This window comes from Leuresthes tenuis, unplaced genomic scaffold (assembly GCF_036924035.1).
Source record: "Leuresthes tenuis unplaced genomic scaffold, fLeuTen1.0.hap1 SCAF_2, whole genome shotgun sequence".
Lineage (NCBI taxonomy): Eukaryota > Metazoa > Chordata > Actinopteri > Atheriniformes > Atherinopsidae > Leuresthes > Leuresthes tenuis.
Genome location: NW_027325356.1, coordinates 28,097,556 through 28,120,966, shown reverse-complemented (window position 1 = coordinate 28,120,966; position 23,411 = coordinate 28,097,556). Strand labels below are relative to the sequence as shown.

Genomic DNA, 23,411 nt, shown 5'->3' with positions numbered 1-23,411 from the left:
GAAATTCTGTTCACAACACAATGGATGGATGAGATGAAAGAGTAAGTAAGTATCAGGACTATGATGTAAACGAAGGATTCTCACCTTAACAGCTAAAACCCGTTTGCCAAGAACATGATACGCTCTAGAGGGATGAAACAAAAGATTAAAAGAAAAACTGAAGCTACAAGAAATAAAGATCTTTCTTTTTCAGTACATCTTCGCACATACAACATGCTTAAGATCGACCAATAGATTTTCAATAAAGTGTCAGGAGTCATTTTAAAAACGTGCATACATCCACATTTTCCACACGATGGTTCATCTCCACTCTACCAAGAACACAAAACAGTATACAAGTCATACTAACACACAGTTTGCAATATGTTAGTCTGATGAAGTCCCAACAGTGGAAAAAAAAACATGGAAAGAAGCTTTTCTATTGGCCAAAATAAATGACAGCAAAAGCTTTTCATCTGAGAGTTTAGGTCATGATGAAAACCCTGATGCAGTCAGCCCCTTAGCTGTCCCAGACAGAGTTTAGAGTTGCAAGTAAAGCAGCAGCTACTGACCGGCCCCATAATGATTTAATTAGCAAACGCCTTAATACCCAGCGCCAGCTTCAGTTACAGCCCCTGACGGTTCGTTTACGGTAGCAGTGACAATACCTCATGAACTCTTAACATACAATCCTCAAGGACGAATACTGTCCAACAGATGTCAGGTGACAGGGCTGAGGAGGGTTCGGTGTACGTCACGCAGGCTGGTCAGCTCAAAGGCAGTCTTAGTACATGCGATACCGGACGCCTCGTCTGTCAATGGGTCATCCGGAGAGACAATGTGTATGGGCCAAAGTGTGTTTAATGTGTCTAACTTTGGAGTGTCACGTTGCTTTTCAGCCAGACACCTTTAAACTGGCCCAGGCCTGTAATTAATGACACCTATTAGTGCCATATTAGGTATTTATGCACCGTTGGAGAAAACACTGGCCTCTGACTGTAGGGATACACAATGTCTTTGATAACCGTCCGATCATTGAAGCCTAAAACAAAATGCAGCACTTCAGATAAAGCTGAAAATGTACCTTTCAAGTCACAAAGAGAGTAAAAACTAATGCCACATGAAGTTCATCCATTTCGATAATCATGGCAGTTTCCTTTAATCGTGCATGTCACAGGCTCACGTGTTGAATGATAAGTTACCCTCCACAAATTATCAAAGAAAAATGTATAATGAAGCGGTAACCACAACACAGAAAACTACAGGCCCTTTTTTGACTTAAGCGAATGGTGTCATCTCTGAACAGTGTTTTTCATCCTATGTATCATCAGTCTCGTTACGGTTAAGGACGGTTGCCTTGTTTTCATTTTGATGCCTCAGTCTTCCTCCAAGCTATAATCAATGCCTGTTAAGCGTGATGACTGCCTCTTAATTAAGACAAGGATGTTAACTGATGCAGGCTTGCAGGGGCAGAAATGTTACCTAAAGAATGGGCAGGCTGTGTAAGGCACAATCAGGAGTGATACAAGTCTTTAGCACAATGAAAAACTTGATATGAGTCTTGATATGCTGAAAGATATATTCAGCCAATTGCTGAGTGTTTCACATATTCACATACGAGTAGCCAGTATTACTGAGCATGCTCACAACTGTTCATTGTCATTCGGTAATAACTAACTTAGATGTAAAATTGTTAAGAGATGCCAGAACTAGAACAGACTCACTTGAGGAGATATTTTACAGCTGGAGGTGAGCTGTGACTACTGGACGGTTAAAGCTTTATTCTCAGACTGCCCTTGACCACCTCAGGGCCCAGCATCCCTGTATGAGTTACAGTGACAGGCTTGTGACAGCGGGAGACTTGGGGACAAGGTTACATAGCCACCCCCACCCGCCACTTCCCCCTGATCTGACCCCAGTAAACGTGCCCCATTGCCTGGATCTTATTTACACTCCAGCTCGCTCTGTAATAAAAGCTCCATCATGCAGTATTCATAGGGCCTCTCTATATCTCTGAAGTTGAGGCTCTGGCGTCCTGGATCAGGGCTAATGTGGGTATAAGTACTACCATACCACATGGGTGACACGCTGCCTTTCCCTCCTCCTGACTCCTTCACCTGATAGAATTGGTCTTCTAAGTCAAACAGACTCAACCCAAAACAGACATTGAGGGACTGACACACAAATGTCTTAATTATCCACATTTGAATTCCACTGTGGGCTTTGACATTGCTTTAAAGAACATGGCTATTGTGATGGAGGCAGAGAACAAAAGCTGCCCTACACTAACCCTTCACTTGTTTCCCAATAAAAGAAATGCTGAGCAAAGTTTCACTCTTCTTTACTTTGCTGATGATAATCTAGGTCAAATAGTGGATCTATTTTTGAGAAAATATGAAAGGATCAGTAGACATGTTATGAATACGTTTCATTTCATAAACACAATTACTGCTATCATGCTTTTCTAAGAGTGTACTACTTTATTGGCTCATTGTCAGGCACATATAACTTTGCAGCATGACCAGAACAGGGGAGGAAGAACTGCAACGGCTTAGACCAGCAAAGTACACATTAGTGTTAGCACATACAGGTTAGGACACACAACACCTGCAGGATAGTGTTACTGTAGCTGAAGTGTTCTTTGTACTGTATGCTTGCCGTTTAAGTGTTTCACAGCGAACATACCATCCCACTCAAATCCAAAACTGAAGCATCAAATCACACTGCTCTCCAGCGAATGCGATACTCAGTCATTTTTATAAGTATTTCACTTTGCATGAGACTGGAAAACCACACAATTTTGGCTTTTGCTGAAAATTTTGGAGAAAACTCTGCTCTACCAACACTTTATATGCCACTTCTAATGGTTTAGAAACATTATGCAGTTTCTTCACACAAAATGTTTCAGCATCTCGCATAATTTAGAGTCATGAAGAATGTCAAAATAAACAAGCTCCCATTTTAAACAAAACAGCAGTCTTCACAGGCCTTTGCACACCTTCATAACTAGCCTTATCATCCCATACTGGGATGACTTTTGTTGTGAACTGTCATAGCAAATAAAGTGAACTGAAATTAATTGAAAAAGATTACCCACTATAAAAACTTGGCCTAAATTATTATATTTTCTTTAGCATTTCTAGTGTGACGTAGAAGCTATGCATTGAGCTTGTATGGTAGAGCACTGGTCACTATAAATTTCAAAGGATTCATCAGTATTGTCTCAAATATGGTTTTCCTATATCAGGACACCTCCCAATATATTGCCAAGATAACAATAAAACATGATTCTGAATAAATAAAGATATAATTAATAACCTTTTACTTATAAACACATTGTAGCATTGAATAAAAATCTCTAAATATAACCCACTAGGGATTGATTAGGGAGTCATGGTCAGGATGAACGTCTACCAGCATTCTTAATCAGTTAAACTACCACAACAATCACTATAAAAATCATCTTTACCCCAATCAGTGGACAAATATACTTTCTACCAAATCTATTGACAGCATTAAAAATAATAAACAGCAGATTTGTACAACCAAACAGGAGAATGCACTTTAAAGAGACTGTGACACAATCGGAAAATCTGACTACAGTTAACCAAAGAGGTTTGCTCGTTCCATATACAATCTAATCAATGAGGCGAAAAAGAACCCAAAACAAAATCAATGGAGAAAATGGGCTGAGACAATAAAAGGAACAGCTGTGGGTGTCTAAGTAGATGTCACTACAGCCACAGCCAGGCAAATGTGCCTGTTTTAATTGCGCTGCTAGATCCATGAGTCCCAAAGATAGCCTATGTGTCCTTGTTACAGTATTTATAAGCCATAGAGTTGGTTAGATTGGTGGATAGAGAGTGTGTAATAAAAAAACAAAGACAGACTTTGATGGATGGCTGGGTCAGCATGTGGCAATGAAGACTTGAGGTGTTGGTAACATCCAATTGAGTCTAAATGGCTCTGGGTCATAAATGGGCTAAAAGGTTAAAAGGTGGGAAGCCAGTCATAGTCCTATTCATATGTGATAAGCCAAATTTGAGTTGGACCAAAAGGCAGAGACTGAGGAGTGCATACAACTGGTCTTCAAGCAAGAAAAAAAACATTCATGTAAATAAAATGGCTTAGTTCCTGTGTATGACACCAAATTTTGTTATAGTTAACTCTCAAGGTGTTTCACACAGTTTCTTTCTAATCTGAGGAAAAGAAAAGTGCTCTTCTTCTCATTATATGTTAAAAAAATTAACATCTTGTATGTTTTATAATGCATAGAGTGAAACATGTCAGAACACCTGCAGCATGGGACATGTTAGGTCCCTTCTTTGTCCGTACGAAGCGCTAACTGTCAGCAACTCAGCACCACGATGCGAGTCATGAGAAAAAAGGGCAGGAGCAGTTTCTTTCCTGCATGATAATGTATATGGCCTTCAACCAAGAGCTCTGCAGCTACTTTTATGAGCATGCAACTAATGAAAACATTGTGAATGTGTTGGAAAACAATGAGCTAATCCGTGTTACTGTTATGACCGTTTGTCTCTGTAAGGAAACAACATGAAGGTTGAGGTCAACAGGGATGGATGGCAGAGATTATGGTGATCCTTTCAGCATCCACTCTTCTCATCTCTAAATCCAGGTCAGACCCTTATCTACTCTTATCTATGTGAAGAGGAATCAGACAATTCATAAGATGTATTCACTCGAATACTCTTTTTGCCTTGAAATGTATTACCTTACTTTTGACAAAAAGAGTTTTTCAAAATAGGCATATATGGAAGCTACAGCTCGAGAATGTTGTATTGATAATGTTAAAATGACAACCCCAGCCAAACTGAAAAGATACGGCACACAAAGATTGGCATCATTCTTTATCTGTCAAAAACGCCTCAATAGCAACTAAAGCATTTGAAAGGCATTAGATATGAGAGGCGTCTTCCGACTGTGATTAAATAACTACATTGAAAGGTGTTGATGAATCTTTGAGGATCTCAAGGCAACCTAAACTATTAGTATTCGTCACAATTTTGAGTTTCTCTTTGAACTAGATAACAGCCCAGCTGCAGAGTAAGGAAGACCTTGAACATTGCTTTTTACTTGGCCTTTTCTATATAAAAAGAAAGAAAGCTAGGTCAGACCTACACAAACGTGGTCATGCAGAGTTCCACGTTACGTGCACGTGTGTCTATGATTAAGGAAAGCTCAGCAGAGGGCAAAAAGGGTTGTCTGGTTGAGTGCAAAGCGCTGCATTTTATCACTTCAATTTGTGAAAATAACACACACATATGCATGGCTTGTTGTCTGCAACGCTGGATCAGCTGCTGCTGCAGTCTAGCAAGCCAGAGCCCAAACTTCTGGACTTTTCAGATGCTTTGACTATGGCTTACAGGTACCCGTTTCTGTTTATAAAGAAGTACTGATGCATGGAATCATGTTCAACCGCCAGAGGGGTTGCGTTGTTTTTTCCAGCTCTGAGGAGCTCCTCCACTTTCTCTTTGCAAAGAAAGCCTCGAGAGTCCGGCTTTTTCCACAACCAACATTTTGGGACAAGCAAAAGTGAAGTTGATAACTTTCAAAACAACTAAATTCCATTTATATGAGCTAGTTCCAAGGTGCAGAGTGCTGCCTCTTTGCTGTGGCTTAGTGGGACGTTTGGATTTAGGCCATTGTTAATTCGTTTCATAACATGCCTAAATGTCAATGGTAAAAAAAGCGTATTGTGTGTAGTGCGAATGGGTGGGGGGGGGGCTACAACATGTTCAGGGACATGGTTAAAGGGAAACATGTTCAAGCTGCTCAAACACAGTAGATTTTGTCACCTTCGCTTGGCCTGATTATTCTGGCCTGAAAAAGCATTTCTGAAGGTATCTTAATTTAAAAGTAAATAAGATACAAATTTAAATTAATCAGAATGGACATGAAAAAAAAAACTAATACATGAAAAGAAGCATAAATAACCTGGGAGATTTTTTTTCTTTGCTTATCCTCTCCTTTCAGCCATGAAATTTTCAGTACATGCATATAGATTTTTTTGCTGGGCTAAATTGACTGAAAAGTTGTTGGGCTTGCAGTATTGGCTTTCTTCAGTGCAGTGTAACCACTTCTGGTGCCAAACTGATGAACAATCTTATTCTCTCACAACTACAAAAAGCAGGCACTTAATGGAACATTCCGAAAGTCACAAAAAAAGTAGAAAGGCAGAAAAAAAGGGACGGAAATATAAAGAAAGGACAATCTGGGGGATTTTCTGGATAAAAAGAAAAAAAAAAGCCTGCGTTTGCTGATGACTGTCTCAGACAAACCACTCTGTCAAGTCAAGGTTGGTCTGAGCAGTGATCAATACTTCAATCTCAATAAAACAGCTCAATAGCTAGGAATTGATGGAAAGAGAAAACATAAGGTGGGGAAAGAAAGATAGAAGGAGCAACACAAATGTCAACCTTGTCATAACGTTAGCAGGTCAGTAAGACATTTGTCTGCTGGATGGAGCTATTCATGGTGGCAGCTAAAGTGCTGTCCTACACACCGATTAAGTCAATGGCTGTCATACCTTTCAGCCCCAAATCAATATCATATATGTTCGCAACCTTCAAACCAGAATAAATAAATGAAGGTACAGACACAAACCAGCTTGATAGATGTCACAACAAACACAGAGAGATAAATGGACAAATGCAGGAGGAGAGGGGGTGTGATGAAGAATGGAAAACAACCCGAGATATTCTTCAATGCTACTTGCGCTGTAAAACAGGTCCAGCCTGACTGAATACGTAATTTAGTCGAGAAGGTAGCTGAAAACATCACTTGGACTTTCTCACTTCCTTTAGCAGGTATCGCTTCCTTTGGTGTTGTCATGTTGGTGCCTGAGAGTGAGAGCCAACTAAAACACTTACTTGTAAACCGTGCCTCCGTTTCCATGGCCAAGTTGCTCTTGATAGAGGATATCTTGGGCATTTATCTGCACAGCAACAACACAGATGCAATAATACCTGTTAGAACAGGAGAAGCCATGCAACCACTCTACTGTATGTGTATAGAAACAAGTGAAATAGAGCATGCCCACTCAAGAGAAGTTATAAACAAGCCAGGCATCAGGTCACCTCAAGTTCAGCAACATGGGGACAGAAATCAGACGAACTGAAGGAGGCGATCAATAGAACACTCGCTATCCAATTTATAAAAGGATATTGTGTTTGGGTGAGCCGGTCAGTGACTGATGTAGACTTTAAAGGTACTTTGTTTGTCATTATCCTACCCTTCTTCAACAGAAAGATCAGTCAGTTAACGGAGATTGAATTAACACTGTTGCCCATTTTGAAATTAATAGTCAAAATGAATCAGCTGGTAATAGAAATAATGATAGTTCTAATGTGCTAATGACTTAGTTACACTGATTGAGTTAAGTAGTTTTAACTATTTGTGTACTGCATTCACTGAATTTCAATAGAAATCACTTGACTGAAACAAAGTCGTCATTTTTTCTAATATCTGTGCCAGTATTCTTTTTAATGCCGCCACCCGTGAACAAGCTCATGACCAAATGGAGCCAATTTGCCCTCTTCTGAAATGTTTTTGACAAGACAAAACTTTTTTTTTTTTAACAGAGCAAAATGTCTTTGGGGAGTTTGTGGGTGACTGTGCTGCCCTTCCATTCACACACTTTATTTTTATTTTGCTTTCTTTTGGTTACTAGCATCTTTGTATGTTTGTCTTCACAGCCACTAACAGCCCATGCACCACCTACACACTCCACGGCACCACCACTGCAAGGCCAGTTTAATTTCAATTAATTGTGTTCAAAGAAGCACGCGTGACATGTACATCCATATTTCAAAGGCTCACAATAAACACATTTCCCATTTAATCTGTTTAAAACAAACTATCTCCTGTAAACATAAAAAGCATTTAAAGATAAAGTTTATGATGGATCGATCTGAGGCTGCAGACAAGCACCTGTAAAGGAGCCATTTTATTTGGACAATTCCCTCTTTGTATTTAGATTATATCAACTAGGACTGCCAAAATAAATTTAAAAAAATGGCAGGTATCACAAAATAACTGTAAGTACATCTGTATGTGGAACATACAGGCATGCACTCCAGCTTATTCAAACTCTGTTGACTTGGGAGGAGGGAGGTGAGGAGAATGAGAAGAAAAGAGATGGGGAAGAACAACTCTATTAGTTCACTGTGGTACAGCAGAAACCTGAGAGGCTGTTGGCTTAATTGTCTTCCTGACACAGGTTTGTGTGTGTGTGTGTGTGTGTGTGTGTGTGTGTGTATGAGGGAGGGGGCAGAGAGATACAGAGTATTCATCCTTGAAACCAGTGAGCAGAGTGCCCTCAGTGTGGTACAGGTAAGACACAACAATGCACTCTGTATTACATCCAAACAGTTCCATAATAATATTTGTGAAAGCAATTTATTTAAACCCAAAAAGCAAACTCACCTGCCCATTCGTCAAGATCCTCTTAAGTTCAGCAGATGACTTTTTTAAGCTGAAAAAAACAACAAGAACAAACCAATGTTGCATCAGACATCTTTCTCCTCATTTACCATTCAACACTGGCAGTTAACTCCACGTGTTTAACGCTCCAGAAAACTCACCTGTTGTTGGCTATAGAGTCCTGGACAGCATTAGTGCAGTCATTGGCTGGATTAGGCCTTGTGTTAACCTGAGGACGAGCAGTCACGTAAACACATGCAAATTGACACACAAACACACGCTTATTGGTAAAGGCCAAAAGACAGGCAGACAGAGACGCAGGCAGTCCCTCTGATGGAGGAAAAAAACAAAACATGGCAATAAAACACAGACTCTTACTAAAGCTTGGAGGTTAATTGGCGCTCAGAAAAGACAGAGGCAGGAAAATAAAGGGGGAAGAAGAAAAGGAAGGAAAAATGCTTTTAGATAAAAGTACAGGGGGAAATGAGACAGATAAAAATGGGTTGGCAAGGGCTGGCTAGTCAAAGGCTTTTTTCATGACTCACTTGGGACTTTGTTCCTTATAATTTCTATCTATTCATCTGCATCTATGTTTACTCCAAAGACTTCCATACTCAACCCAGAAACGGAACACAAACGAGATTAGAGTGTGTAAAGTGGATACTAAAAATAACTCAATAATTGAGGTCAAAAGGCCAATGTGTTGGGTCCACTAAAGCACAGGGATTCTCTCTTTAATTAGTGCCCAGGAAAACCTAATTTAAATGGCATAAAAAGCTCTCCTCAGCCAATTACATTTGTATTAAACCAGAAGAAAAGAGGAGAAAGAATACTGAAAAGACTAAAGTTTTCAGAAAAAGTCATCTTCTCAAAACAGACCTCTCACCTTAAAATAAAGGAAAACTGCCACGGTTCAGTAGTTTTTACCATAACTCCTCTGAGGATACATGAAATAAAGCGCTCTTAGTATTTTTGTGGGGGTTAATTTTGCCATTGAAATGCAGATGGGTATAATATGGATCATCGGGAGAGATGGAGGAGGAGTCAAGTCATTTAACCCATGGTAATTAGCAATGACTTTCAATGGCAACATATGCTAAACATAACATGGGAAGGTCTGGGGAAGGCCATTTGGGGGCTTGTAATGACAATTTCATGGTTGAACAATGACATCTTCTTATTGCCTGCTTTTGCTCTAAACAACACTGATATTCCAGCTATCACAGGGAATGAGAGTATCATAATAGTCTGTGGGGGAATCAGGGTTTCAGACCAACATCTTGATCTTAACAGAGTAGAACAGCATGAGAGGAAAGAATACAGGAGGAATGAGGAGGAGAGACAAGCCCAGCAACAGGCACAGACAGATATCCCCATACATAAACAAGGACGTGGGGAACAAGAGAATGAGTGAAAGAAAAGGAGAGCCTTGACTTCAATTGACATTTCAATAAGTGGAACACAGCGTTACCAATCCATTTGACTCAACTTCCCACCCTCCCCTCCCCTTGTTCTCCGTGTAAGGCAGCCGAAACAATTATTGAGATAGGTACCTTCAGGCCATGTATGTTCCGGATCCCTGGAGTCTTGCCGGCTGAAACAGTAATTGACTAGATTGTAGAACACATCACTAGACCATTTACAAATGTGTTGGAAAGGAATCAGTTTTTATAAATAAAAAAAAGAAAGAAAGAAAGATGAAATTAAATGAGGGTTACTCTGAAATTAGTTGTGGACATGATCGTGATTGAGATGTTGGGCTCGTGAGACAGTTGTTGGTAGGTAAAGTGGAAAAAACAATCACAGAGTTGGAGAAAAGTGAAGGAGACAGAGAAATAGAAGACAAACTCAGGGTAAAAGTGAAATAAGTATGTTTTATCACTTTGGCCCAGGAGCCTGTCAGTGATCATGAATGACTTTGAGTAAATTAACAACTATAATATCACTGTCACTATAGCACTTTAAGAAGAAACTCCACAAAGCCAGAGATGCAGGCAAGGCTTAGCCTGAGCACAAGCTGGCACATTTAATGTCCTTGGTGCAAAGGAAATACAGATTTATGAACAACAGCAATCACGATAATAGACTGAACCAGTGAATATCAATGTTCTCCAGATAATCTATTGTATCCTCTAGCCACCTACTGCGCCGCTTCGTTATCATTTGAAGCTCTCAGCATTACGTATCCATTGTAAACTGTAAAGTGCTATTATGTACCTCTTGGAAAAATCTGCAGAGGGTCCGGTAGCAGTCCGTTCATGCGCTGTTCATTCATTGTGTTGCAGTACTAAAGGAAAGAAGAAAAACAAAATAAAGTTAAAAGTGACAGTAGCGAACAGACCAGAACTTAAATATGCCTAAAACTATTAAAACAGCTTCATGAATTATTAACAAGTTCAAATCTGCACAATAATCGGAATTCAGTATGAGACAGATGAACAAAAGCCTTGGTGGATTTGTAATTTGAATATTCCCTACACATGCAAAAATGTTTATTTTACTGAGGTCAGTATGAATCCACATTATTCTGACAAATATGAGCATGCTGTGCAGAAATCTGTTGCAGATGAGGACCAATGCCCTGTGGGCTTGTTCTGAGGCACTGTAGCATTAACCCTTTCCTCCTCCAGGTCAACAGCTCACCAAACACTCATATCCTACAGGACTTACACAGGCATACGCCCACTCTGGAGCCTCTCAGCCGCTTGCCAAGGCAATGCAATAATTGATGTTTCAGTTAACCAAACCATCTGTTAAACTGTGATCGTGTGTGCATGTAAAAGTGTCTGCGCTTATCAGTTCATTTTTCCATGCCCTCTACTTTTGGAGGCTTAAAAAAGGATGATGGTGGTTTGGGCTGGGGATGGGGGGGGGGGGATTACACAAGACAAAGACACTTTAGAAGATGCCTTAATGTAGTGCACACTTAGATGACTTCATTGTGTTTAATTTACTATCCACAGTGAACTACACAGCCATCATAGCAATATGTAAATTTGCTCTCTCATTGTGGAGGAGGGAGGGAGGACGATGGGACCGGCTTGGATGGGAATGGATCAGAATGGCTACCCATGTGGCACAGCTGTTATTAAAAGGCCTATTTATCACTGTCAGATCCCCTCCTCGCTCCCAGCCCTCTGCTTTCACCCCCCGGCACTTTCACTAGGCCACATCTGAACAATGGACCTAATACCAAAAAACGTGCTCTGTGTGTTGAGGTTCTGGGAGGGGATCGGGCTTCACGTACCTTTAATTTTCCGCTCAGCTAGCTTATTGATTAAGGCTGCAATTACCACCTAATCGGTAGTAGGTGTGTTATTAAAAGACATTCTCCATTGTTGGCCAATAACTAAACAGTGTCCGATCCCAAATAGCATCACTCAGCCTTAAGGGACAAGTGAGAGAAGAGAGCAGAGCTTGGGTCTCATCATCATTAGCAGACTAAGGGGAAATGGGAGTAAAAATGGTGGAATTAGAGCCGCTACCTCCAGGGGGAGCTGGAAGAGGAAGATATGAGGTCACATGGTTTTTTTTAGCACCTGACATATGCTGGTCTTTAACTTTGAACAGGGGCGTCTGTCTTTCAAGGTGTCGAACAATGATTAGAGATGCCTGGAAGTCTAGCAGGTCTCACCGGAGAATGTAGCAATCAATGTTCTCACTAATGGGTAGACTTTTCACAAAAAAATGCCCTCTGCACACTCGTCTTAATTAAATGCTGAATTTGAGCATTAATTTAGTTTAGCGATCGGCAGTGTGTGTATTTTTTTTTTGCTAGGAGAGGTTAAAGCTGAGATCTTAAAAACAAAGGAATAAAAGAAATAAATAAATCACACCATGCAGTGACAGCAAATTTAAAAGTGATTATAAATTTGTTATCAGAAACAACAACACACATATGGAAACACCTGCGTGTACAAAGCGACAGACAAAATGAATTATCCCACCTTTCACCTAACATGCCGTTTCCCTTAACTCCTATTAATTTCACATAATGGCTGTCTGCTCACCTGGAATTAATAACATGGAAGCCACAATCCACTGGGGTCTCTACGGAGGCCAAATGGCAACGACAGCAAACAACCACAAACACACAAAAAAATGCATTTAAAGTACTCCGCTGGTTTAAATTATATTGGAGTGAGCTCAGTATTTTCCAGGTGATCAGCACCTTTTTGTACACTTGGCCGTCCCATGAGTAGAAATCCATTAAAGCACTCCTGGATTTACTTGACAAAAATTCATGAACAAATGAGTTTTCAAATCTGTGAGCAAAGAAGTGAAGTGTGGATACGAAATATTTGTGCTGGTTAGAATACAGTGCAGATCAGGGTCACACATTAATATGCACCTCAGACATGTCACGTCACTTGAATGAGTCAAGGTTGGAAAATTGTTGGGCTACCCAACAATTCTCTCGATAACATCAGCAATGGAAAAGACCCACATGGGTCTGGCTCTAAAATGATGCCAAAAAAAAAAAAAAAAAAAAAAGGACACCAACAGCTCCATTTGTAGCTTGGAGCGGCTAAACAGTAGCTGTAATAAAGCTGATCACACAGTATTCTGGTAATGTAGCAAAACAGCAACATGATAGAAAATATCAAGCCATTCTCTTAATAAACTATTAAACCACTTTATGGAAGGGCAACAGGGCTCTATTCATTACAATATCAGCTGGCATCTATTAGTTTTCATCCAATATAGACTGTTAAATTAATATTACGCTGTCACGTTGGGACACAGAACTAACACATATAAACAACATGCAAACTAAAGAGAAAACAAAACACTTGTTACACCTCATCACCACAGATGTGTGACAGGACATAAGGTCATGCAGGACACACTGTACAGCAGGGCAAAATGAGGAGCCGAAAATGTGTCAGGTGCATCGGTGAAAAACAGAAGTGGCTGAGGTCAACGTCTTTTATGTCTCTTATTCACAACATCCATCTCCTTTTGCTTAATCACGCTGCTCTTCTGTGCTACTTAATGATTAAAAAGTAACCATAAGTGATAAAGATGGACAAAAAACAGGGATTGCAAATTGTGCCTGTGGCACCAGTAGCATCATTGTGAGCTGATGGGGGGTAAAAGACATCCACAGATGAAAGTAGATCTTGAACAATTCTTGCAGCCCAGGGGGGCTGCTCTTTAATGAGGCAAAACTTTAAGTACTGAATAATAAATAATAAAAATTGACAGTTCATTTAGCTTTCAGTGTACCTCATACAGAAGCTCATTACACGCCATTACTCTTACTGTCCGTGGCATGATCAGTAAGTATGGTGGAGTGTGGAAACACTCTGCGTTAGGTGGTGGGAACTGAGTGCATGTTTTTCTGTGCGTCGCTAAATATTTCAAACAAATGTATTTTTACAATTGGCTTTATACAATTAGATGAGTCTATGATTTCCGAATTTTCTACAAGCTGATATGCTGCAAACAACGTGTCAGTGCAGAGGAATGGCATTACGTCCAACTCCAGCAGTTATGTAATGACAAACATTAAAAGATCTTGGCAAGATCAAAACCTCTGATGCCTTTGAAACTACAAAGGCTATGACTCTACATCTTCTTTGTTATTCATTGAATGGAGATCGATGAAGAGGCTGGTCTGGCCCCGCCCTCATCTGGTCAGCAGCTCACATCAGCTAACATTGAGGTAATTTAGTCATACATGTCATGTATAAATTGACTGTTATGGCTGGCTGTGTGTTCAAGAAACCACAGCCGACTGGAAACTCGTTTGCCACAGAAGCTGCCAGCTCTGGGAAAGCCAGGCTACATGGACTTGTGAAAGGGGAAAGCCGATGAGCTAGCAGAGCAGACTATCGTCCGGGCCGCTAATCGACCAGAAGCTCATTTGTAACAGAAGCTGACAGTCTGCTCTGCTAGCTCATGGGCTAGCCTGTTTCCTCTGCCTATCTCGTTTGGTGCTCCTGGAGATGGCAGTTTCCAGTTGGCTCAAGCTTGGCCGAGAGTAAGCATCAATAGCATGATGCTATTGAACCAGGAGCAAGCATTCACACTTCTTGCTAGCTCCCACTCAGCCTCGCCTCTGCAGTGCGCTCCATCTAGCCAGTGATAATTTCACCTCAGCTTGTTAGCTTCTCATTTAATCTGTTCCTCGCAGCACATTAAATTAGCTGCACAGCCCCAGCCTGCAACTATTCCAGATTGGATGGCAGTGGCTTCTCTGAATAGTCTGCGTGGAACAGGCCGCCTGACCTCAAGCTCTGACACTTTCAATGGCGCTCTGCAGATTCAAAGCAGAAATCCTCACTTATTTTGCTCAGTGTCAAGTTACCCATAGGAAACACTTAATGAACAAAAAAAAATGTAAAACCCAATTTTTAGAGGAGAAGGACTTAAAGAAGTGTCGGTTCAATCTGGTCATTAGAATCCACCCGTTTACTTTTAAAGAACTTTCTAAAAAAAAAAAAAAAGGTAGACCAATATTATAACATTAACTGTCAAAACTTAATCTAAAATTAAACTAGCTGTCGCTATGACTGTTCCTATTAAGAAATAAATGGGTCTCTTTATCATTAAGGAAGAATAATAGAAAAACAGCACATTTAAAAGAATGTTCTAGTAATTGTGTCCAGTTAGGTCACCCCTTATTTTATTGGTATCTACCAAATTTCACAGATTTGCTTCAGAGGGCATTATAAGCTGTAAAACATACAAAAGGACTCTATATCGATATCCTCGAGAAGGAAACAAAACCTTTGCAACAGAAAGCGAGGAAGCATTAAATAGACAAAAGTAGAGGGATCTTTCCGTGGAGACGGTCAAACATGCATCACGATGTCGCTCGAGGTCGGCCTTGAATGTAAACAGTTTTCATCAGATCTATTTTCCACTGGAGAAACAACTGTTTGTGGGGTGAATGTAGGACGTGAGAAGAAGTTTTCTTATTTATTCATGTACTCACATACGACAGCATGGCTTTGAGTTCTTCATCACTCCTTACAGTGATTCTGTCTCCCACCTCGTCTTCGTCTGAAAAACAGAAACATCATCAAAGTTTGGACTGTAAAACGACGTAATACTGCGACACACAACATCGCTGGCAAAACAAGACCACTGGTTTCACTCAAGTGACATAAGCTTCTGATGTTTAACTGATTATAAGGAGAAATACAGTAAGATTAGTCTTCTGAACTTGTGGCATATCACATATAGGCTACAGTTAGCCTACAGTGAGTAATCAACACGTTAAATGTAAGGGATACGTGTTAATACTCAAAACGTACGATCGTTTCGAAGAACAAAATGAGGGAAAGGAAATAACAATAAAGCAGGACTTGAAATAAAATGACACCAAATGCACAACTTAGAAGGCAACACAATCCATGATTCATGGTGATCAGGACAAGTGACGAAGACATTAATAGATTGAACACTAACAGTGTCGCTGTTTGTATTTCTCCATTGAAATTGCAAAAACAGGAGTGTAGTAGATTTTGCATCACAAACTTCTCACTGTTCTTAATCCATCAGTTGCAAACATCAGTAAAATTTAATCAGCCTAACCGTTTCTCGTTTCCTCTGTCAAAAATGATGGATTCACTTCACTTGGAGGATGTTCATTCATCTTTTTTCATTTGTAAAGAAATAAGTAAAAAAACAACAACAATTGTAACAGAATATTCTGGCTTTATAAAACTAATAAAATTAGTAAAATTATAGTAACTCAGTGCCATTTCTCTTTTATGTGGTCATAAAAAATGATGGAATCACCTTGTAATCTGGATTTCTTACAAAAAAAAAAAACAGCCCATGTCTAAATATGCAAATAAATCTGCAGTTGAAAGAGCTTTCAGAAATGAACTAGCTGCTGCAACTGGCTGATTGACAGGAAACTTGGTCCAAACAAGAGAGCCATGATGGAAGGGATTATAAGACTCCTTCAAGAGGGTAATTCAGCTTGGAGTGGGGCAAAATATGTTGGTTGTTCCCAGTCAGCTGAGTCTAAAAGTTAAGCAAGTACAGACAAAATGGGAGGGTGGTAAAAGGAAAACATACAGGCAAGACATTAAAGTGTCATCATCTCGTTAATTAAAAGGAAGTTTGGGCACTTTTCAGGGTGAATGATCTCAGCAGCACATATAAAAAAAAAAAGTGGTCAAACAACATATGAACTCATGACCAGCACAGAGTCCGAACCTCAGTCAGATTTCAGATTTATGGTAGAAACTGAAAGATGACAAGACTCCATCCTGCAAAGCTGATCTGTCACCTGTTAACCAAGACAGCTGGAATCTGATTGATGACAAATGTTTTTTATTAGTGAAGTCCTCAAATAATTCAAGAGGTCATGAAAGCCAGAGGAACTGAAACAAAGTACTGTGATTCCTGAATTTTTCTCTCATGACTGAGTGATTCCATTTTTTACTTCAGCTGAACAACAACAAAACGCAAACATATTTAGATTTATTATGGCCCGAGCTGTAAGCAGCGAAGGCCTTATTGTATCTGAAGGCGTTGGTTTCCCATGCGCCAAACTCATCAATTTTGCCAGGCGCGTCAGGCCTGGTGGTCTATATGTTTTAGTGGAGTTGTGTCCATGGGAGGAGCAAAATTACTCTATAGCTCCCCCTCCAAATTTTCTATGTACCCGCGCCGTTGAGTTTAGTTTTGCATAGGCTGACGAAATTCGGTACACGGCTTCGTCATGCCCAGGAACACAAAGACGCCTCATGATGTCATGGTGCAAGGTCCACAGGAAATCAGCCATTTTGCCTGTTTCCACACCTCGCATACGATCGAACTCCTCCTACAGATTTAATGGTAACGGCTTCAAACGTGGTCAGATTACTCTTCACAGATCAAAAGTTAGTAGAATCTTTTCCAAAGTCTGAATGGTGTGGCCGTGACAGACCCTCAAACTTTGACGACTCACTACTGCTCGCCACAAAACACAAAGTCACAGATAACTTGTGTATTTATTGTCCAATCTTCACCAAACTTCATAGGCTCGCCCGGGACTCTGCCCTGACTCTGCCCGCACACTGACACTCCTCCTCCTACAGATGCAATGGTAACGCTTCAAACTTGGCCAGGTTACTGTGTGATATGTGTCGGCCGGCGTCCAGCGCCTATCCCGGCGTGCGCACGTGCTCGTGCCCGATCATCACTGCTTGGAGCTTCAATTTTTTTTTTCGAATTTCATAAATAAAAAACATTAAGGCATGTTCATTCAACAAAGCAAGCCTATGAGGCTATTAAATTAAATAATTTTCTGTTATATCTGTGTTTTGTCCATTTGTTTCATGAAATAAAAAAGCTGAATGAACTTCCTCCAAGTTCGGTGATTCCACAATTTTTGCCAGGGGTTGTACTGATCAGAATCTTTATTTTTGCACAGCATTTCCATAAAAAATATATGTTTAACGTGGTCCAACATGATATACAACCTTAAAAACAAAATAAAAAAAGTCAATGTTATTTTGAGATGCATTATAGAGAAAATGACCTTTAACAACAGTGGATTTTTCCAGCACTCTCCAGCATGTACATCCAAACCTTTAACATCTTCTGTAAGTTCAAAACTTGCTCCTCTATAGAAGAAGGTGCATTTCATTTAAGACTTTTAATTACAATGTGAGTTATAGGACTGATGTTTTGGGTGTACACAGCAGTGGCTCCATATGATGAACTCCACACAGGTTATTCAGAGACTTCAGTACAGTGGGTTGTTCACCATTAAAGCAAAACAGTTGTGAAACAGGAACTTACATTCAAAGGCCGTGACAGTGGCTTCAGGCATCACATCTCTGATTGCGACCTGAAACGTTTAGCGGAGTTGATTAAAACAGGGACAGTGACAGCAAAAAGTTTAAAGCTGTTGACAGAAGGACAGATTAACAACAGTAAGGAGAGACAGATTTTTAAAACGATATTTTTTTTTAGAAAAGGGCATCATTTAGCTTTACTCAGGCATGTTGAATGAGAAACTTCAAAGTGTGTGTTTGGTGAAAAGTGCGTTTTTAAATGAAACACGACAGTTCGCTAGCTCCATAGCAATTTTAAAGACTTACCAGTAAGTCATTGAAGTTTAGAAGAGATGGATAGTCCACGGACGAGTCCATGTCCCCTAATGGCGTTTTGATGCGGATCACTATCGCCTCGCTGTCCATTTCGCAGATGTTATTTAAAATGAGCATAAAGAAAGAAGCTTAAACCTCATAATATTCGACTGGCTATCGAGGCTAACCAGCTAATTTCCTGCAGTGGGTTGCTAACGACACATGCTAGCATCCTGCTCAGTTCAGACACTTCATTACAGTGATGCGAAGACGTTAAAAACGTTAGCCGTTGAGCTCAATCAACGCCAACGATAATGTCACGTCATAACCGACTGAAAGCTTTAACTTGAGCGGTAAAAGTATATTTGCCGGCTTTCCAAGGAAAAGTTTTAGACTGTGTCATATGAGAAATTTAGCCAGGCAGCTAGTCTTGAGGAAACTGCTCCAACGGCGTTTCCGAATCAACATCCGGTGGGGAACTTCAAAATAGAGGACATTCAACGACAGCCAAAGATGTTGTCATGTTAGTCTATTTAAATCACACTTAACCATTTCCAGTTTATAATGTGGGTTTTTAAAAACAAGCAAACTAACAAACAAAAAAAGCATACATTACGTTGAAATCTCAAAGCCCCACTTCAAACATTAGTTTTTTTGCCCCTTTTGTATTTCTTTCTAAACCTCACCCATTTCCAAATTAAAAGTTAATGCTGAATGTTTTACAGTGGTTAGATTATTAACTAAAGTTTCCAATAATCCATCCATCCATCCTCTACACCAGCGTTGTCCAACTCAGGGTCGCTGGGGGGCTGGAGCTTATCGCAGCTGCCAATGGGCGAGGAGCAGAGTACACTCTGGATGGGTCGCTAGTCCATCACAGGGCCACACAGTGACAAACAACCCTGCACACTTACATTCACACAATTTAGAATGAACAATTAATCTAACATGCATGTTTTTTTTTTAGAGAACATCCAAAAGCCACACTGAAAACCTGGGATTCGAACCACCATGCATCCTGTGTTGTTTATCATAGTTACACTATATGTGTACTGTGTGTGTGTGAATATATATATATATATATACCCTGTCCTAATGGTCTCTTTAGAGGGGTGGACAGTAGCTAATTCTTACTGGAACACTACCTTCAAATATAATTTATCCACTGGGCTGTTACATCCTCTGAGGCTGGTGGTAGATGTAAGATGCATGCATGCATGCAGCTAACAACAGAATATTTCCACCAGTAGCTGGCTTCGTTGGTCGAGATTAAGATCAGATTAAGATTAAGATCTGGCAGAGCAGATGCAAGAGGGCAGGGCTCAGAGGTCGAGGCTTAATGGAGGAGGAGGTGGAGTAGCATTAATTTGAAATTAAAACAGAATGACTCCTTGACTGAGAAACAAATGGTGCACTAAAAATTTTCACCACTTCATGGTTACTTCAGATACCCTAATATACGCTCCCAAGACCAGAAAAAAAGTCTGAAGTACGTAGTTTGACTTTTGTGTGTGAATAATGTAATTTAAATCACGGTTGACATCAAAACCAAGGTGCCATCCTGGTAACACATTTGCTTTTTTGCATGGAGCATTAACACTGAAAAGCTCTGTGAGGAGCAGCATGAAAGCAGCACTGGATGACATGGGATGACTGAAACCTTGGACTGCTTTTGATGTACATGACTAGCTTTCTTAGGCTATGAGTGGGTAACTAAAGGGTTAATATCTTCAATTAGAAAACTATTATGATGTTTTGTCAAAATTTCATAGAGACAAATGGCAGTTAAGTTCAAAACTACCACAGCATTTCAAAAAGCTTTCTGCCCTTTTCACTGGACATTAACACAACATTAGTATTTAAAGGTTTCCACTTGGCATTAGTCATTAGTATATAATTGAGTGTAAAACAAAGGAGCTCTTAAAACTGTAGTTGATTAGGGATTTATGATTGAAGGAGGCACATCAGTCTCTATGCTCTGCACAGCTCTGATTGCAGATCCAAGAACAAGACATTGATCTCTGGTCAAAGTGAAGTCTTGTCTTCTGTTAATTTACAGCGCACTGCTCACAGATCCAGGGTTATGTGTATTGATAAGAGCTTGTTAAAGCTTGCTCTTGCTCCATCTCCCCATGGCCCAGATCTGGCAGAAACGTAGCACTTGAAAACAATATCCACGGGGTGTGTGCCGTGCCAGCCGATGCAATAGGTTGGGTTTCAGAGGCTTACAAAACAACCATCCCCTCCCCTGATTGGCCTCAGGATGAACTTTTCTACCATTTTATTATTATTATTATTATTTTGTCTTCGGGAAACATTCAAAATGTAAATTATCCTAATACCCATCTGCCTATTGTCCACCGTCTCAAAGAGACACGCGCAAACTGTTTTCACACAAAGGTTATAAGTTCATTCATCGACCATTTCTGAGCTGATCTCATCACTTACACATGTACCTGCAGCTGGGTTAAAGACCCATTGATTTCCATGTAATGCCTGAAATTATTACTTTGCCTAATTGTTACAGGAGAGTAAAGGGGAAACAAAGCAGGGCTACCAAGCAATCTGATTAATGCCTCCACCAGCACTGCCCTCTGATGAAAAGCAGAGGATCTATATGGCACTTTGTCAAACATACTCTCCCAGGACTTGACGTTAGGTCCTTCTACTTTAGGGCCAACCAAGATGAAGCCCAGTCAGCAATCCACATTATCAGAAATCAAACTCCTGACTTAGCTGGGAGGAGAAAGTGGACAAGGAAGGCGAGCATTCACTGTCTGGTAATTAAGAGCCATTTTATCAGACCTCCTCTCTTGCCCCTTACCTTTTTTCTTGTTATTGACAAGCTGCTTAGCACAAAGTGAGCTCAGTTTGACTCTAAATATATGAGGCACACTTATTTAACTTTCTCAGCAAAGAGGGAAATGCAAGTCAACAACAAAATTTTGTCCAGCGTTCACTTCACTCTTATTTTTTGTTTATGGCTGTTTATGATGTGAAACAAATGCAGCCACTCTTCACTTTTCTTCCTCACCCTCCTCCTCTTTGTCTGTAGATGATTATTATTTCATTAGTCTATGTCAAATGTATTGGTTGGCTTGTTGTGTTTATTGATTAATGAGCCAAAGTCAGCACCATCTTCTTCCACTGTAATGCTGATATAGAAGATCTGGAAATGCTGTTTGTCTGCTCGTTAAGCATTGATCGTTCCTTCACATATTGACTGCTGCTTGGGAGCTTTCTATTTACAATGCTCCTTAACATTAACGATAATTATTCAAGCGCAAATGTTTGAGTTTGAGCACTCAGAGGAAAATATCGGTGTCTCTGGTCTCACAATGTCTCTGGATCTGCTGTGAGATCAGTAAAAAAACAACAAAAAAAACGCATCCCGCCATCTGTTCAGGGCCACGTCCCAACTCAGGTATCCAGATGCAAACTCTCCTGCTGATATAGAGATGTGTCTCCTTAGCCTTGAAGCCTGAAGCCTGTTGTTTATTGGTGCTGCCAGACTCTCTGCTCAGATCGATACCATCTCCCTCAGATGGGCCTTCAACGCGCAGGCTCCAAATTGAGGTCAGGATATCGAGAGGGTTATAGCATTTCAGCAGATGTGAATTGCCTGAGCAGCTGCGATCATTTGTTACATCTTCCTTTGAAGTTAATCTCAAAGTTGACCTGTGATGAAGCAAGAAGAGTTCATGAGTCACCTGCATAAGAGTTATGAGGAAATGCACCAGCTCCCAGAGAAGTTGGTTGGAAAGAAATGGATTGTGTGACTAACTCTCAGGTATCTGAGCATCATGCTTTCGCTGACATTTCCAGTGTTTCAAATTCACCTCAAACGTTCCCTTTACGGCTGCATGTTGGTTCTAATAAAGAGGAAATATTGGTGCCTTTCTGACCTGCTCATAGGGGGCATAGAAAAATTTATGGGCTGTGTCCTCGCCACTGAGGCTGCTTTTGAACAAAGACTTACATAAATAACACATCACCAGTACACCTGGGCTCTGTTGGTTTTGCCCTTGTGGTCAAGTGACTATTGTATGTAAAATGTAATTTAATGCACCGGAAGCCATGAAATTTATTTTGTCTTAACCATGCATAAAATAGATTGGAGTTTCAGCCTTGGAATCTTGTGAAATGCAGGTTACAACTGTCCTCATGAACGCCATGACACGTGTGAAAGCCTGGCAGCATTTGTGCTTCCTATTCTCAGCATGTGACAGTTCTTTAGTTACTTAGTGTGGAAACCATAGAGGATAGGTAAAAAGGTTATTGTCTTCACTTCTTCTGGCATTCTCTTGCATTGAAGGTGTTTTTGTGATCCCCAGACATCAGTCTTCAGTGATAAAGCCATTTTTGGTTCTTATTGTGCCATTGCTTAATCATAATGTTAAGACTGGTAGAGTCTGGAAAAGTCAGTCAAAAAGCAAATATTAGGTCTGTCAGTTGATTAATACTCAGTCGTGATTAATCGCATGATTGTCCATAATTAACTCATGAATAACAGCAAAATAACCCCACTTTTTGTGTATATGTTCTTAAAGCACCTTAAAGGGATATTCTTTAACACTCTTATTAACATAGGACAAAACCATGCTTGCTTTGCCCAAATGCACATCATATATATTCTTGCAACAATTCAAAACAACAAACACTGTTCAGAATATTCTTCAGCGTTCTCAAAAAAATAATTTACTGGAAGCTTATCATGGAAAACTGAAGCCAAACAAGCAACAACAGACGGAAAAATTACCCTGAATGTAACATTTTTTCACACTTTAAGAAAATAATCAAACACATCAGGCGTGTCTGTTGCAAACTACTTAGTGTGGTCTGCTTTTGGTGAGACGGACTGTGGAGCTCTGGATCACCCATGTTAGAAAGTTATTTTTAAGACTCTACGTACTACGGTGATAATTTCACTTCACATCAACAGCAAATAAC

At 40.1% G+C, this 23,411-nt stretch overlaps 1 protein-coding gene across 4 annotated transcripts in view; it reads right to left on the bottom strand.

Annotated features, from left to right (window-relative positions):
• Window positions 1–18,911, bottom strand: part of map2k5 (mitogen-activated protein kinase kinase 5) — a 55,472-nt gene extending 36,561 nt beyond the window's left edge. For 3 of the 4 annotated variants that reach the window (XM_072380940.1, XM_072380941.1, XM_072380942.1), the window contains exons 1-9: window positions 18,474–18,911; window positions 18,172–18,220; window positions 15,365–15,432; window positions 10,639–10,708; window positions 9,975–10,015; window positions 8,583–8,650; window positions 8,425–8,473; window positions 6,870–6,934; window positions 85–124 (exon numbers count right to left, since the gene is read on the bottom strand). In XM_072380940.1, coding sequence (XP_072237041.1) covers window positions 85–124; window positions 6,870–6,934; window positions 8,425–8,473; window positions 8,583–8,650; window positions 9,975–10,015; window positions 10,639–10,708; window positions 15,365–15,432; window positions 18,172–18,220; window positions 18,474–18,599 — 576 coding nt within the window. In that variant the 5' untranslated portion in view covers window positions 18,600–18,911. Of the gene's footprint in view, window positions 1–84; window positions 125–6,869; window positions 6,935–8,424; window positions 8,474–8,582; window positions 8,651–9,974; window positions 10,016–10,638; window positions 10,709–12,431; window positions 12,472–15,364; window positions 15,433–18,171; window positions 18,221–18,473 lie in introns of those variants that run through there. The other variant, XM_072380943.1, reaches the window with a different exon arrangement.
• Window positions 18,912–23,411: the final 4,500 nt, after the last annotated feature.